The sequence below is a fragment of the Balaenoptera borealis genome, assembly GCF_965194805.1.
Source record: "Balaenoptera borealis genome assembly, chromosome: 3".
Lineage (NCBI taxonomy): Eukaryota > Metazoa > Chordata > Mammalia > Artiodactyla > Balaenopteridae > Balaenoptera > Balaenoptera borealis.
In genome coordinates, this window is record NC_138866.1 from 160715535 (window position 1) to 160733002 (window position 17468).

General features: G+C 42.0%; 1 protein-coding gene across 9 annotated transcripts in view; it reads right to left on the reverse strand.

The window, feature by feature from the left end:
- The window catches only part of SFMBT2 (Scm like with four mbt domains 2), a 223070-nt gene that overhangs the window by 100057 nt on the left and 105545 nt on the right, over positions 1-17468 (reverse strand). For 8 of the 9 annotated variants that reach the window (XM_082387144.1, XM_082387141.1, XM_082387139.1 and 5 more), the window contains 3 exons: positions 12921-13009; positions 11007-11253; positions 2910-3007 (listed from right to left, as the gene is read on the reverse strand). In XM_082387144.1, coding sequence (XP_082243270.1) covers positions 2910-3007; positions 11007-11253; positions 12921-13009 — 434 coding nt within the window. Of the gene's footprint in view, positions 1-2909; positions 3008-11006; positions 11254-12920; positions 13011-17468 lie in introns of those variants that run through there. The other variant, XM_082387146.1, reaches the window with a different exon arrangement.

Below are 17468 nucleotides of genomic sequence, written 5' to 3' on the forward strand. Positions count from 1 at the left end.
GACAACAGAGAAAAGAGAGGTGGAAGACGTCATTTTAGAAGAAGCATCCCCAAAATTAAAGGCATGAGTTGCAGACACCCGGGGTACCCTGCGTTCTGGATGGAAACAGACATCTGCAAAGGCCTATCATCGTGAAATTTCACAACAGTGGAGAAAAGGAGAATATAAGATGCCCGAGGAGAAAAGGAAAAATGGAGCAATACCTCCAAATTCTGGAGAAAAGTGACAGCTGACCTAGAATTCTATACCCAAACTATCAGGGAAGCGTGAGGACAGAATCAGGATTCTTTCAGTCACTCGAGGTGAGAGGAGAGCAGGCCGCCAGCACTAAGATGCCTTGCTTCGTTTTATCATCTTTGTAAGCTGAGGACAAAGTGCCAAAGTAAGCCAGACCCAGATTGTTAACGGCACCTGGCTTGTCCTGACCACACTCTGAACAAGGTGCCAGGGCCCCCTCGAGGTCCCGCTGCCTGGAGCGGAAGAGAACATTCAAGTCACTGCACAGAAATGCTGTGCTGGGCCTGTTCTGAGAACCGGAGCCACACCTGTCCACATTTCTAAGGGAGGTCCGGTACCTGGAGTTCAAGCTACAGTTTGGCTGATGACCCAACTAATTCCCTAAGATTAGCTCAGGACTGTGCCTACTCAACTCCCCTGCAAACTCTGTGGGAAAGTGAGGCCAGCTTGGGACCGAGGCACTGTCCAGCCATCCTCCACTCTGGAGAGCAGGAAAACGCCCTCTACTGAAACAATCAGGGCTGGTCTTGTTTCTCCTGTTGTCAAAAGTAAGTTGTGTAATATTAAGGAAAACATACATAGGTAGTAATACTACAAGGAGAGGCAAGGAAATGGTTAACACCAAAGTTAGGGAGCTGGTTACCCAGAGCCAGGAAAGAGGATGGGGAAAGGTCAGGTGGAGGGATGCTAATGGACCCGCAACTTCCCGTGTCTAGACAGGGGGCAGGGGGGATTTGTATTTCCACTATATCACTCTGTCAACTCCTCACGTGTATATTTCAAATGTATGTGTATAATATATTCCAAAATAAAGATACTCTATTTTGAAATAAAATTTATTTTCTCAAGGGCAAGGAACATGATCAGATTTATACATTTAAAATATCACTAAGGGAAGCAACCTAACTGTCCATCAAGAGATGAATGGATAGAGAAGGTGTGGTGTATACACACACACAACACTACTCAGCCATAAAAAAGAATGAAATGCCATTTGCAGCAACATGGATGGGCCTAGAGATTATCATACTAAGTGAAGTAAGTCAGACAAAGACAAATATCGTATGATATCACTTATATGTGGAATCTAAAAAAGTGATACAAACGAACTTATTTACAAAACAGAAATAGATTCAGGCATCAAAAACAAACTTACGGTTACCAAAGGGGAAAGTGGGGGAGGGATAAATTAGGAGTTTGGGATTGACAGATACACACTACTATATATATAATAGATAAACAACAACAAGGCCCTACTGTATAGCACAGAGAACTATACTCAGTATCTTGTAATAACCTATAATGGAAAAGAATCTGAAAAAGAATACGTATATACACACACACACACACATATATATGTATAACTGAATCACTTTGCTGCACACCTGAGACTAACACAACATTGTAACTCAACTCTACTTCAATAAAAGTGTTGTTTTAATATCACCAAGGCCACTGGGAAAAGACAGTGGACACCAGCTATAGAGGTCAAACGAGTGACAAGGGTGGTGGGCTACCTTCCGAAGAGGCAGTAGAGCCAGTTCACGGAAGAGTAAATGCTCTTTTTCTTAATTTTTATTTTTATTTTATTTTATTTTTTGCAGGAAAGGAGGAGGAAAAAGAAGTTATCTGGTCAGTTAGCAAAAAAAAAAAGCCCAAGATAATGTTGCATGATCAGTGTGATTATTACTGCTAATAATAATTTAATAATTATTTTCAGAAGAGGTCTTAAGTCCAATGTTGCCAATGAGAGAAGTGCTGAACAAGAGTATCGGTGATTCACCCTGCTAGGTTAAGGTTCTGAGCGAGGGCTTCCTCGTAAATAAAATCCAGGAAGCCAGCGCCCCAGCCCGAGCCTCACACTCTTGCTGCAGGCGGGACCTAGACACCATTTTAATTTCATTTCCCACATGAAACTTCTATGGCCCTGCAGAAATGTGCCCGCTCGGAACTGAAAAGCAGGTTTATGTCAGCCCACCACAAGCCCATCCACAAGTCTCCCAGGAAACGGTCCATGTAGAGCTGTTTCCCACCTACTCGAGCTCCAAATAGGAAGAGACCATTTTATGGGTCCCTCTTGCTGAAGGGATCACTCCTGCCCAGAACTTAATATTCTACACATCATATAAATTTTAAGCATAATTTTAAGAGTGTTAAGAACTAGGTGATCTATTTCAGTTGTGGCACATTTCTTTCATTGTCTATTAGAGGAAGGCCTACTACCCAACAGATACTCATATGAGTTTCTCAAGCCATCAAGAGAAGCATCGTTTTCTATCATTTTTACCGAGCAAATACCAAAATTAGACTTGCTCCATTTTCTTTTGTTTCTTTGGTAAGCAGTGAGAGGGTGAAAATGAGATTTCCATAATAATACAAGATGGAGGGGAAAAAAATGTAAACCTGAAAAAAAATTTAATAAGATTCAAATTACCGTATAATATCCTTATTAATTACTTGACAAAAAATTTTAAGCATTATCTTGGAAAATGGGTATTTGGGAGGATTACAAAACAGAGCATAATGGAACAGACAACATTTTAAACATTTTAAATGAACACCGGCCAAGAAGGTAGCTTTTTAAATAGCGGGAAATGATTTGATGTGGGCAACTTTCTTACGCAGTTTATTCTCGAAAAGAGGAGAAAAACTGCTATGAATCTACGTCTTACCTTAAACACTTCCATTGGAAGAGGAAAGTTAGCAGCATCAACAAGGGATTTCTCCAGAGCACATTTCCACTCTGAGTCCATCTTCAAAGGATAGATTTCTGTATCAACAGCAAATCACATAAGAGTTTAAGGGCTGAAATGTTCTACTGGGTGGTTCTTTCTCGGATTTTATCTTCTCAGGATTTCATAATAACTTGGCAGGCGCAGCAACCGTAAGAATTCATACCCTGCCCGCCATAAAAGGCCACCTGCTAAAGAGATTTCCTGAAATTAAATAGCAATTTGGGATTCTGCGATCAGAAATGTAGAATAAACTTAATAGAGCTCTTCTGCAGGGAATATAGGCATGCATTCTGGGTGTAATTTAATAGTATAAATCACATTAACCACACTTCATCCGTCCACTGTCCCGAATTCCATACATCACCTGGGAAGTAATATCCATGGATGAAGAACTTATTATCTGATACATTTCCAAACTAGAAAAGACTTTTGTCTGGCGTTTTCAGTTATTACAGCCTGTTTTTCACTAAATCTCTAAGCTCTCATATGCTAAAAGTAGTCTGCGTTTAAGTCAGGAAATTATGAAAAGGTAAATTAAAATTTACCAACCAAGTCTAATATTTACACTTGAAACGTTGCTAATACATCACATGTTGCCCATGTTTTCCCCCAGGCGGTGGGGGGAAGGGATTTACGCATGGAGGTTACACTGTCTGAATACAAAATTAAAAGAACAAAATCGTTGAGCACTGTTTTTACCGATTGCCAAAACTGCAAGGGAATTTTATGATCTGATCTCAACAGATTTAAGACCTTATCAAAATAGGATTTGCAGAAGCACTCACTTGGAGTAGATATGTTTATACCTTCCCTATATCAACCCAGGCTACTTCAGACAGACAGCTAGGATATGAATATGAATTTAAGCACAGTTAAAAGGCAACATTAAGCCTTTGGGGCTATATTTTTAATTTCTTGCATGTCTGCTTTTTAGCAGGCGGCCATATATTTTGATGATCATAGCTTCTGAACTCACCTTGAGCTTGAAGCAACTGTGTTTCAGCAGTTTACTTAGTCTTTTCAGACTATCACAATTACGGTTAGGTGAGAGATGCTGTCAGAAGGAGCCAAGTTATCAATGCACTGCCCACCGTCCCTCGTTGTTAGACACACCAAGTCACATAAAGGATAATTAATGACAAGACAGGCTCTACTTGTGTATAGTGTCTATAATTCTTTCCAGCCTTTTATTTATGCCTTTACACCGCTGCAGAATTTTTTTCCCCAATTTGGCGTCTCTCTATCAGAGAAAAAATAGCCTGTAATTCTTCTTGGTATACATGTTTGGGGGAAGATAGTGAGGTCACCCCAACAAACACCTCTACAGAGAATGAATGAATGGCCCCTCCAACCTCCACAGGTCGGTGTGGGGGGGGGGGGGTCCCGAGGGAGAAACCGCTTATCACAGAGTCCCACAAAGGAGGAAGAAGGACCAATTCACGGAGCCCTACAAATCGTCCCGAGACGGTGAGGCAGATTCCCTGGAATATACCAGTGGTTCAGCTCACGGGCACTGCATCAAAGTCTTGGTGAAAAGGGAAGGCAATTCTGGATTCTAGGAAGCAAAGCCCAGAGGACACCAAGGGCAGCAGTTCAAGACGGGGTCAGGAGGGAAACAATAAACAAGACCCTGGACTTCCTCAGTAGAACCGAAACAAATCCACTCTTCCAGGGTTCTGGAAGCAGGTCGATGGGGAGTCCAAGCTCGACATGGTAGTAAAAGGAGAACCAAGTCATGGAAAAGGATGGTGACCTCCAAAGACAAGGTCAAAGGAAGGGTCTGCAGACATACAGGGGATAGAAAAAGGGAAGAGAAAGTGTTGGTGCCCGAGCTCCCACAGCCTGTAACTGAGGTCTCACCCAGAGGTGAGGTCTCTCTCATCTCTTTAGTTTCTGCCCTGAGGCAGAGAAGAGGGTAAAAGAAGAATGGCTTAAAAATTACTCAAGGCCAGAGCCATGAAAACCCAACATGGTCAGGTCCAAACTCAGAACTGAGTGAGGAGACAGGCAGCCCCCGAGGGATGCTCACAGCCTCTCCTGACAGCTGGACACACACACACTGGCAGAGCAGGACTGGACCAGCCACCTCGTCCTAGAAGGCTGCATCCACCCGATGCCACGTCTGTTCCACCAAACCGAAGGCCAGTAGCCTAAGAAGCCTGGTGCTTTGATCTGAATGTGCCCCCCTCCCCCAAAATTCATATGTTGAAACACCTAAGGTGATGGCATTAAGAGGTGGGGCCTTTGAGAGGTGATGAGGTCATGAGGACGGAGCCCCTATGATGAGATTAGAGTGCTTATAAAAGAGACCCCAGAGAGCTCCTCGCCCCTTCCTCCAGGTGAGGACACAGTGAGAAGACGCCGTCTAGGAACCAGGAAGTGGGTCCTCAACGGACACTGAATCTGCTGTTGCCTTGATCTTGGACATCCAGCCTCCAGAACTGTGAGAAGTCAACGTCTCCTGTTTACAAGCCACCCAGTCTGTGGTGTTGTGTTACAGCAGCCTGAATGGGTGAAGACACCCAGGAAGTCTCACGGGACTTTTATCTCTGTCCTACAATCTTAAGATTCTTTGTCTTCGTGCTGCGGATGTTGAATCCTAATATGGAATTTAACCCCACGGCAGGGCATACTCCTTGTCTTAAAAGGTGAAAATCAACTGCAGTTTTATCAGTACGCTCAACCACCTGCAGAAGCTAAACACCTCCTAGTTTCAATAAGCAGAGAACAACAGTCCATGCGTGTGTTTCATTAGACAGAGAGGCGCTTGGTTACGCCGGCAAGTTTATGGACAATAAATAGCACCATTAAAAGAACATAAAACAGGTTCTTAAAGTGATCGTGTTGCAGGTAATTTAATAGAGTGTAGCATGTCAATTTCTGTTGGTGGGAAGTAATAAGCAATTAAAACCTGTCCTGATTCATCTTTAACTAGAAGCATGAGTGAAAACGAGGTGTCCCCTCTGTGCATGTTGGCAGGCCATCTCACAGAGAGTGTGGCAGGAAGAGGAGTGAACAAAATCATCATCTCACAGCCTCGGGTGATCAAAGGCCTGGAGGGGCGATCCCCTTTATTCATGCACCTTACACCCTCCCCTCTCTTTCCTTCTCCACCAAGCTCTGACCAGTAAGGCAAGGCTCATCTATGCTTCCTAATAGACACTGGGAAGTGCTATGGACTGAATGCTTGTGTCCTCCCAAAATTAGTATGTTGAAGCCCTAATCTCTCAATGCCATGGTACTTTGGGAGGTAATTAGGTTTAGATGGGGTCATGAGGGTGGGGCCCCCATGATGGGATTAGTGCCCTGGTAAAAGGAGACACCAAAGAGCTCTCTTTCAAGTGCATGCTTGCTCTCTCAATACCCCATAGATATAGATACAGATACAGATATAGATATATACATCTCCATGCACACATAAAGAGGAGGCCAGGGGACTTCCCTGGTGGTCTAGTGGTTAAGGCTCCATGCTTCCAATGCAGGGCGCATGGGTTCGATCCCTGATCAGGGAATAAGATCCCACATGCCATGCAGCATGGCCAAAAGATTTAAAAAAAAAAAAAAAAGAGGCCAGCTGAGGACCTGGCAAGAAGGTGGCCATCTACAAATCAGGAAGAGAGCCCTCACCAGTACTCAACCATGCTGATGCCCTAATCTTGGACTTCCATCCTCCAGAACCGTGGATTTGTTGTTTTTCAAGCCCCCTCCCCCAATCAATGGTATTTTGTTAAGGTAGCCCGAGCTAAAACAAACAACAACAACTCTTTTTGAATAAGAAATAGTTCAAGTAAGAAGCATCTGAATTAGATTCAGAAACTTCTGGCTCCAGGAACTAACTAAAATAGAAAGAAAAGGGGGGAAAATGGTTGACATAAAGATTGTGAAGGGAAAAAATATACAAAAGAATACAGAGATAAGGGTTTTTCTTAAACTTCAAAAAGTTTCATCTCTTTAGTTTCTGCAAAACCATGTCAGATTCTGTCTTGCTTTCTAAACATCCAAAAATATGAAAGCAGGTGGGGCCTCTAAATGACCCCTGACCTCAATGACCTACTTAAATTTCTTAGAAGATCAAATATAATCTTAAAACTCTGATCACAGATTGAATATTTAGAAAATACCAATCACCTGAGTAATACTTAGCAGCACAGCAAATGTATGATTATCCCCATTTTACATATGTAAAAACTGAGGTTCAAAGTAGAGTAACTTGCCCAGAAGCTCTGTAGCCAGTGACAGAAGTGGAAAGAGAGGTTGACTTGAACCCTGACGCCAAGCCCATGTTCCTTCCACTCTGTTGGGTTTCTCAAGCTCTATTCACACGTGGGCCCCTTTAAAGGAAGAAATTCTCATCCTGAACCCCACAGACCACATTCCCGTGCATCTTATATCCTGGAGCTGTCCTGGGTGCTAAACAAGAGATCACATCTCTACTTGCTCAGAAGCCCCCCTAACACTTCAGGGGAAAGAGGACAGTACAGTCCTCCTTGTGTGGAGGTGCCTCCACCTGGGCTCTCCCCTCCAAATTGGCTTCCAAATCCCCATCAATTATTTGGCTCCTGGAAGGTAGACTTGGCTGGTTCCTTCCTTCTGTCTAGACACACCCGAGTTTTTATTCAGTCAACTCACTCAACACATATTTACTGAGCACCTATTACGTGCCGGGCAGGGTGTCAGGGGACACAGCAGAGAATGGGTCCCGCACTTTCAGCTTCAGCGGTGAGTGAAATCCTCTCAACCAAGGTCTGAATGAAGTGGGGGTGTGGTAAAGCAGCATTCCAAAAGAGGGGACACGCATAGAAAGCTCGAGGAACACAGAGAAGGCCACAGGGCAGGAAAATAAATAAATGAGGGGAGGCATTAGGGGTACACAGCCGGAAAAGCAGCTCCAGGTCTGTCTAATCATGATTTGCCTTCCATTCAGCACTGAAGAAAAGGCACCCGTGGATTCCCAGTCCTGTCCTGATAACGCCTGCATCACTAAGGACCGCGGGAAGCCACTGCCCCTCCCATGATTATTAGCATTTTACCCTCTTCCATTCCCTCACCTGGTCTTCACTGAAGCTGGACTCCACCTACCCCGGCAGCACTGCACTCCTGACGGGGGGTCGAGTGGGGCAGGGTGGCTTCGCCCCTCTTTCTAACCTCCCATTTCCCCACCCCGTGTCCTCTGAGTCCATCCAAAGATGGGATGCAGGCTTCTCGCTGGCGGACAGCATAAAAGCCAGCACCTTCTCCTCCAGTGTCTGAAGACTGACTAGCCAGCTACTTTCTGTCACCTATTTCTATACCTCTGTTCACACCAAACAGTTGAGAAATACTGTGTCCTTCAAGAAGTAGAAAGAATAAGGAAAGGAAAGGAGGAGCTATGATTACTTTTAGCAAAGGTGTTGGTGTCAGCACAGCAAAGAGGGCATCGAGAGTAGGCTGACCTGGTATGGCCTCACTCTCAAAGTCCAGTCAGCCCTCCCGGCCCACAGGTCCTGAATGTTCCACCTGCAGTGGGTGGAACCCGTGGATGGAAGAAACCACAGATGGAGGAGCCCGCGAACGCGGAACCCGGGAAGGGGAAAGCACAGGTGCAGAACACCTCCAACCCTCGAATGCAGAAGGCCAACTGTACTGTGCTATTTTATACAAAGGACTTGAGCATCCCTGGATTTTGGTATCCTCGGGGTCCTGGGACCAATCCCCCGTGGATACCAAGGGACGACTCTATACCCCAAGTCTCTCTTACCTGCTCTCCTCCCCAACCCTTCCAGCTCTACTTACCACCAGTCAATGATGAACACTTTTCATTTACTTAAGCGTGTTTGGGAATAAGAAAAGCAGCCTAGTATTTTCTATGCAAGTGTGAAATTTTACTCCCACCTAGATTTCATTCAAGGAAAGAGCCCTATCATCTAAGTTTAACAAGTCACATTGGGTCCTGAAGTTAATTTACACAAAGGATTGGGTTCTGTTCCCGTGTGTAAAACCTGGGTGATTAATTGCCTTCCTGGGAGTTGTTCTGCTGAATCAGGTAGGAGAATTCAGTGTTCATCCTGTAACTACTGCATCTGAAGAACTAAGAGTCACATTTGGGGTGTCCTTTCACCTTTTAATTTCTTCTTCCCATCCATAGCCTTTCCTGCAGACAATTTTTTTTTTTATTGCCATTGCCATCAGGACTTATTGCTTGAAATAAAAAGTCTCCTGATGTGTTTGGTTTGACCAAGATCCATTTTAAACCTACAGTACCCCAAACTAAGTTTGGCTGCCGACAATTTAAATGTTGGGAAAATAACTTCTTGATGATGAATGCCTTTTCCAAAGTCTTTAACGCTTCAGTGAAATGGACAACTCATGTCCAGAAAATTACTAAGATGAGTAAACACAATTTATTCTTGTCTTATAAAGACGTCAAATTGTCTAAAGGAAGAGAGAGAACTCTCCTATGGAAATATTTCCTTAGTTTCTGCAGGGACACTTTCCATTCTGGCTGCTGAGTATGAGTCCACGATGTCACAGGAAGGGTACATTGCACAGAACCTAAGAGCCAGTAGTAATCTTTGCTTTGCTATAAATTTTTACACTGGCAAATATATGTTTTTCTTAAAATTTATAAAGCAATTAGATACTGAGCTAAGACTTATACACCCAACTTTCTGCATAGAGTAAATTTCTCCTGCTAGGTTATGAATCCCAAGGCAAATGTGAGCTTAGATCTCTTCTCACAAAACTGACAGGCCGTTCGTTTGTAATCATATCCCCACATTACTCAGGGTATAAATGGATTTCCTGGCTGCTTCTCAAAACGTTGACAACAATAATACTAATAAAATACCATGTTCTATGTCTATATGCCTGTCAAATTCAACTCAAATGCAAACACATGACACACAGAACCAAGACGTTTTTTTCAATTAAAGCCCTTGACTGACGGAAAAGGGAAATACAACGCCTTAGCTACATGTCCTCAAGACTAACACTGGCAACTAAGATGGGAGGGAAAAAATCTCTGGCAATTTTAATGAAGGAAAGAGCCAAGTCTTTGCTTCCAATAAACCTGTGAAATTGACCAGAATGAAAATGAGCAAATTTGGGAAGAAAGGAGTATTCCTTCCTTGGCATCTTTAATTCCATAAGAATCCAACATTTTTGTTCTGAAGCTACATATCGAAAGGTTGGTAAGGCCAGTCAGAGGCAGCAGGGGGAACTGGATGGAAGAGGGAGGGGACCTGGGAATTGGAATTACAGCACGTTCCTCCTACAAACTGGGTGATCTTGGACAAGTAGCTTAAACTCAGTCTCAAATTTTCTCTGCTGTAAAAGGAAACAGTCACATGAAATAGTTTTTTGGAATCAAAATAAACATCAGAGCAGATGTAAAATCACCTGGCATGTAGTAAACATTCAAGAGTGGTTATTTCATAAATGCTGAGATTTTTGCCCAGTTAGGTATGTCAGGAAGAATAATGCACTCTTCTACCCAATTAAGTCTCTGGAAAGTCATTTGACAAGGTATTTGAAGCTACTTAAAAATCTGTGATGTGCCAGGAAAAAAAGCATGATGATTTTCTCTTTGTTATTTCCAGGTCAGGACAGATAACATAATGATAAGCATTTGGTTTTGATATTCAGATGGATGGATGGATGGGTGGGTGGATGGATGGATGGATGGGAGGATGGGTGGACGGACAGAAGGACAAAGACTTTAGAACCTACTTGCAAGACTATCAAATTCCTAAAGAAAAATAGAGAATATCACCAAGTCCCACTATAGTGTGTGTTTCATTTCCAAACCACTGATTCCAAAGGAACCAGATCAACTTCTCCACAGCCTCCAGCTCTTCTTTCTCATTTTTGAACGCTATTCATAGAAGTCTTGGGTTCTATTTGCTACAGAAAGTATTTGAAGTTAAAATGCTTCATATTCACAAGCACAGATGTAAAAGACACCACAGAGCTAATACATTTTCCAGAGAGACATCCAGGAAAATAATCACATCTCTTTCTAAAACGCTTGAGAGCAGCCAAAGCTCTGGCCCTTACCTGAAGGTGGGTCCATTCTGTATTTATTCTCTTGACACCAACCAACTGGTCGAAGTCTGTAATCCAAGTAAAACAACCACTGGTCATAGGATTCAGTGTCCTCCAATCCCACATAGCGAAGGCGTAATCTTCCTCCAACATTCTCAATCACACTAACTATCCAGTACTGAAAAGGGCTCTGAGAATCCTGGAGCTCTATTAAGGAATCAACTGTAATGAGGTCTATAGGGCCTTTCCCTCGCAGAGGCTGTTTAAACAGAAGCAAAACTCCTTATTTTAAACTTTATTTTAAGGTTCTCATGGAAACAGATGACAGCAGAAGATAATATTTTTTCACACCATCATCCAAGCTACTGGCAAACAGTCTGGTGTTTCCCTCCACCCCACTGCCCCCGCCCTCCCCTCCCCTCCCGCACACACATGCATTATACCCGACTCTGTATCCAACAACAAAACCACAAGTAAATAGAAAATGACAGTTTGTGCTAAGTTCTCACCAAACAAATCACCCTTCCCAGATAAAACTGCATTTGTGAGGAACAAGGGTGCTTTTAAGAAGCGTTACACCAAATTTGCCTCGAGCTAGAAAACACACGGTAGCGAAATGTCTGCTCTTCCCATAGACAGACACATCTGATATGGGGTGATCAATTTATACCTTGACTCAGCAGACGTTTATCTTACGATGGCCCCGTTCTCATAATCAGGACACTCTCGTACTTTGATTATGTGAGTAATGCATGAATATGTATAGAGGACATTTTTGATGAATGCCTAATACACATTAATAATCAGCTAAATTAGACTATTGTGTAATTTGTACACGTAACACCATAGTTGGTTTACAAAATAAGATGTAAATAAGATGTTAGAAGGTGGTCCCACCTAAGCAACCTTCTTAGCACATGTTTGCATAAGGAAAAGGGTGTTTGTTCAGCTAGCCTTGTAGGCAAATATGTTTAAAAAATTTAACAAAGTAAAACAATTTGTCCTTTTGAAAGGGTGAACAATCATCATTTTGATTTGTCAACCAAACAATTAAATTAGTAGCCATTGAGATACAAAACTACATTAGGCAAAAATCATCACAAAACAAAACCAGATGACTGTATATTAGACCATGGTGTTCCAAAATATCAATATCATTTATGACAGGTGAGAAATTTATGGTTAATGTTAAGAGAATAATGAGATTGTCAAAATCCACACTGTATTCTTGGTCATTCATTGTGTTCTCCCCTTTTTCAGGGGCATTCTTCAAACAGATTTGGTGACTCAATAATTATTTATAACAGTACATTTCTCTTCCTGTTCTAGAATGTAAATATTAAAATGTTTTATGATAAAATTATTTTCATATCACCATCAAGATTGCAGAGTAAACTGTTTTTACTTCAGTACCTTAAAATGACCTTAACCACATTTAAATACGGTTAGCCATTTCTATTACTTAACATGTATGTGTTTAAATTTCGGCATAATGCATCCGGAATACAATAGTTAATGGAACCATTTATCAATACACTTTGAGACTACACCCCAGCACATACATGCTGAGTCATCACCTCTACAAAACAGTTATTCTACAGGATTTTATATACATTCACTAACATAAGATAGAGTCTTAAACGTATAGGATAGTGGATACCTATCCTAACATGTTATTATTTTAAAACGTGTTCATATAAAAGCAAATTTTCCACTTATTGATTGGACCAAAGGTGAAGATTCTTCAGTGCCATTAGAATCAGTAACCTAAGTAATTTGGGAAAAGACAGGAAGTTATGCTATTTGGACACCGATATCCGTGTGGACGCATGTACCCGCAGAAGGATATATGCAAAGGTGCTGTTGGGTGTGAGCTCATGTAACTGTGCTGCTTCAGACAGAGAATAGCTGGACAACAATACATACACCTTCCAGGAGGCTGGCTGGGGCCGTCCGGGAACCAGTCAAATCACGGATGAGAAATTCCGTCCAGTCCGTGTACTTCTCTTTGATTGCTGGTGAGACAAAGGAGAGAGAAAAAAAAAACACACACTTCAACAAAGCAGTGGAGTTTCCAACATGTTAAAATCCCAGCACTTTTCTGTACATATGTGTTCTTTCATGACTTTTCTTCGCTTTAAATGCTGTGCTTAAATGAAGTACTAAAATGGCAACAACAAATCTGTCAGCGATGGGTGACTTCACACCTACCACGTGCCTAGATTTTGCTGGGCACCAAGGAGATGAAAGAATGTGAAGCCCTGAAGTCTTATCATCTGTTCAGAAACTTCTGTAAACAACAAAGAAGAGGGACTTCCCTGACAGTCCAGTGGTTAGGACTCCGCGCTTCCAATGCAGGGGGGGCAGGTTCAAGCCCTGGTCGGGGAACTAAGATCCCGCATGCCACGCGGCGCAGCCCAAAAAAAGAAAATTAATTAATTAACCATTAAGAAAACAATTATTTAAAAAAAACCTAGAAAATATTCCAAAGCACAGAATTTAGGAGGTTCCAAGAAGAAAGAGCTCCATGAGGGTGCTTTATTTATTTCCAGGTGGGAAAATAAAGCCAGGCTCTGAATTATATAAAGATTTATTATACAGGCAGAGAAGAGGAAGACAGGATTTGCAGGCTGAGAGGAACAGCATATGCTAATGAGAGTGATGGAGGGAGGAGATGGAGAAAGTGCAGCCCTTGGACACACGGCCCAGCCTGAGCACAGAGTATTGGGAAATAATGGAATAAAACGGTGGACAGCCCAGAAAGCCAGCACACACGTTTAATAAACAGGAAATCTCTGCATAAGATGAATCTGAAAATAGCATAAAGGCTTGAAGGGAAACAAAGGAAGCTAATGGCAGAGAAGCCAAGGTAGAGGCTGCTGTCTGGGGCCCCAAACAGCGGGGAGAGCACTGCACTTGAGACATCTTTCGCAAAAGAAATACCCGCCTTTGGAAGCCAGCATTCTACAAGTGCTTCAAACCCAAGACTTGAGAAAAATGTAACTTCTTGGCATAGCTCCCAGGCTACAGATGTCCCAAAGCTAAGGTTACATCCACCCCCGGGAGAGGCCCCAAGCCTTCTCAGGGCATCACAGGATTCACAACCTCGGCCACATGAGAACAGCACACTGGCCCAGACTCCCATCCACCCACTGTGATCCCGACCTTCACATCCCATGAAGACCAGAGGACCCAGGAGCACTGCCCAGGGTACCACATTCAATACATAGCCTCTGTGAAAGGTTCGAGACGCAAGCAGTTCATAGATTGCTTAGGTTCTTTCAAAGCAAGATGCAACCATTTCTAGCTCAAACCTAAAGGAACAGAGTTATTACCAAAGGGAAATAGGCCACACTGGTGGTGGGAAAAGCAAGCTCATGGTGTGGGGAAGATCTGGCCTCTGAGCTGGGCTCTGCCATCACTGGCTACATGACTTTGAGTAATTCACCCAATTTCTCTTGGACTCTTTCCTCTAGTGCTACAACATTTTGCTTGTGGGATGCTATAAGAATTAAAGAAGATACACCTGTCAGAAAAATATAACCATACCTGGCACATCTATGCAATTAATAAATAACAACTCTAGTTTTGTTATAAATATATATTGAGTTATTACACATTCTCACCAGATATTTTTTATTGATTCCCACAAACTGCAGATGGAAACTTTCAACATGCTTTGGCAGAACTGCCAAAAGATTAGGGACCAGTGGCAGCAACCTGCTATTGCCATCACTAACCTGCAGCTCAGTCAATATGGCGGCAACCTGCTATTTCCATCACTAACCTGCGGCTCAGTCAATATCTCCCACCATCACCCATTAATGATCATAAGACCAAGAGAAAAATCAAAATGGAAGGGACTCAAGCAAGACGAAAGGGATTCAGGCAAAGTTGGAAAGCCCAGCTTTGGGTGGGACAACAGTGTCCTAGACCTGGACCCACTTAGCAAAGAGCAACCCACCTCTTCAACATCTCTTACTACTCCGGATTTTTTCCCTCAAATAAAATACCATCTTCTACATACATACTTATAAGGAAATGCATATATTTGGGGCAAAAACTGTGTTATTGGGTCCTTTTCCATCATTAGCAAGTGTAGCAAACATTTTTCAATGCTACACCCACTTCTATGGACTGAATGTTTGTGTCACCTCCAAAATTCATTTGTGGAATCCTAATGCCCAATGTAATGGCGTTAGGAGGTGGGGCCTTGGGGACGTGATTAGAATTAAATAAGTTCATGAGATTGAAGCCCTCATAAGTGGGATTAGTAACCTCATAAAAGAGACCCTCCTCGCCCCTTCTTCCATGTGAGGACACAGTGAGATGTCTGTCTATGAACCAGGAGGCTGGTCCTCACCAGACATGGGGTCTGCCTGTATCTTGATCTTGGACTTGGATCCAGCCTCCAGAACTGTGGGAAATAAATTTCCACTGTTTACAAGCCACCCAGTATTTTTGTTACAGCAGCCCGAATGGACTAAGACAGCTCTCCTGCTTGCCTAAGGTGACTGAGAAGACCAAAGCAATGGAATACTAGATAAATTAATTAAAATTTGTATTTATCTTTCACTTTACAAAGCCTTTTAATTTACTTTGTATTTCTGGATCATCCTAATAATGCTATGAGGTGGCTGTTCTTAACTAACTTTCGCCCCAGTTCATTGGAAAACCAAGGGCAGAGCCAGCCTCAAACTCGAGTTTGCAGATGCCAAACTTATAAGGAGTCTTTCCACTAGCATCTATGATTCTCAAAGCTTTCGCATACAGAGAAATCAACCATTTAAATTGTAGGCATGACAGAGATAATATGAAAATGACTGCTTAAAAAAAGTTTCAAGATTAGGACAAAATATACATCAGCACCCAATAAACATGCATTTCATTTTTTATTCCAAAAGGATGACAATTAGCACAGTCGAGGGAAACATGGTCCTGTGATTGACAGAATTTATGGCTACATCCCCTATGAGAAGAAAGCTCAATTTTTCATTTAAGGGTTGTTTCTAACATCCATGTAATCAAAGTTAAATTAGAATTTCTGAAATATGTATGCACCCTGTGCAGTGTTGAAATTTGAATAGTCTGAGTCACAGCAAGAGAACGCTGGAGATGGCTGTGAAATTTACATATTCGGGGCCCTGCACTCCAGAGGTCCTGTAACTGTCCATTAATATGCTTTTGCATGAGGCTCTGAAGCAAGCTTTTATCTGCCACAGAATATCTAGACAAATGGCTCTCTGTGGAAAAATATAGCTTAGCTACAAAGGTACACCAATTATTTTAGGTTAGAAAGTAGAAAGAAAACAGTTCTCAGGAATTTTGCTAATTTTAGAACAACTATTTCAGTGGACATTTAGTTCTCAAAACTCTAAATTTTCAAATGTAAAAATCTATGACAAGAAGTACTGCCATATATATAAAACTATGCATGATGAATTTACAATTCCCAGGCAATGGGTTTGTTCTAGACAATATTCAATTCAGTTAAATTCTAGTACAATAAAAACTGCCCAGAAAGTCCTGAGAATTCACTGCAGTACAAGCTGATCTGTAATTTTCCACATACAAATTTCTAACTAAAAAATTTTAAACTATGAATTTTAATTTACTACAGAACATCTCTCTTTCAAAGACTCAAAATCAAGGCGTATGAATGTAAGAAAAATCTCTCTCAAATGTAAACCAATTGCTTGCCCTATGGTCCTTATCTTTTTCTTCAAATGATCCACACATTAAATCTCAGAAAACTTAACATGCAACCTAACTACAGTAAATGTGAACTTTACAGCAAGAAAGAAATGATTAAACCGGAAAAAATCTGCAACTTTAGGTGGATAAAAGTGTATCCACAACTTGGTAATCATTTTCCCATTTCTTTAATTTATAGAGAGAATCTCCTGGAAGTCCGTAAGAAGAATAAAATCAGGATCTTTCTACAATGTTCTCATGAACATGTTTTCAAGGTTCTACTCAGTTATAACATTATATAAACATTCAACTTCACTTTTTTAAAAGTCCCAGTTACATTTTTCATTTTTATACCTCATTTTGGAGAGGTACCCACATCTCACCTAAGGAAGCCATCGTGAACTTGAGTTTCAGAAAAAGGAAACACCCCCGCCATACACACACTCTTTTTATGAAGACATTTTAGATGACCCCAAAATCCTACAACTGCTTTATTAGACAGCTGTCTATAACAGGAGTTCCAAATGAAAGGCAGAAGATTACCAACATTTTTTCAGAATTTGGGAAACCACCACTCTTGGTGGATTTCCAGCCCCACTGAGCACATGTAAACATAAAGTAATTCACCATTTCTCAAGGATGCTGCTTCCTATGGACATTGGTCTCGGGGAACACAAAGTCACCCATCAGAGCTGCCCATTCAGGCAGATCCTGAGCACTGAGACCTGGGATGGGGTCAGATGGACACACTTATCTCTCCTTCCCTGTCACCACATAGAA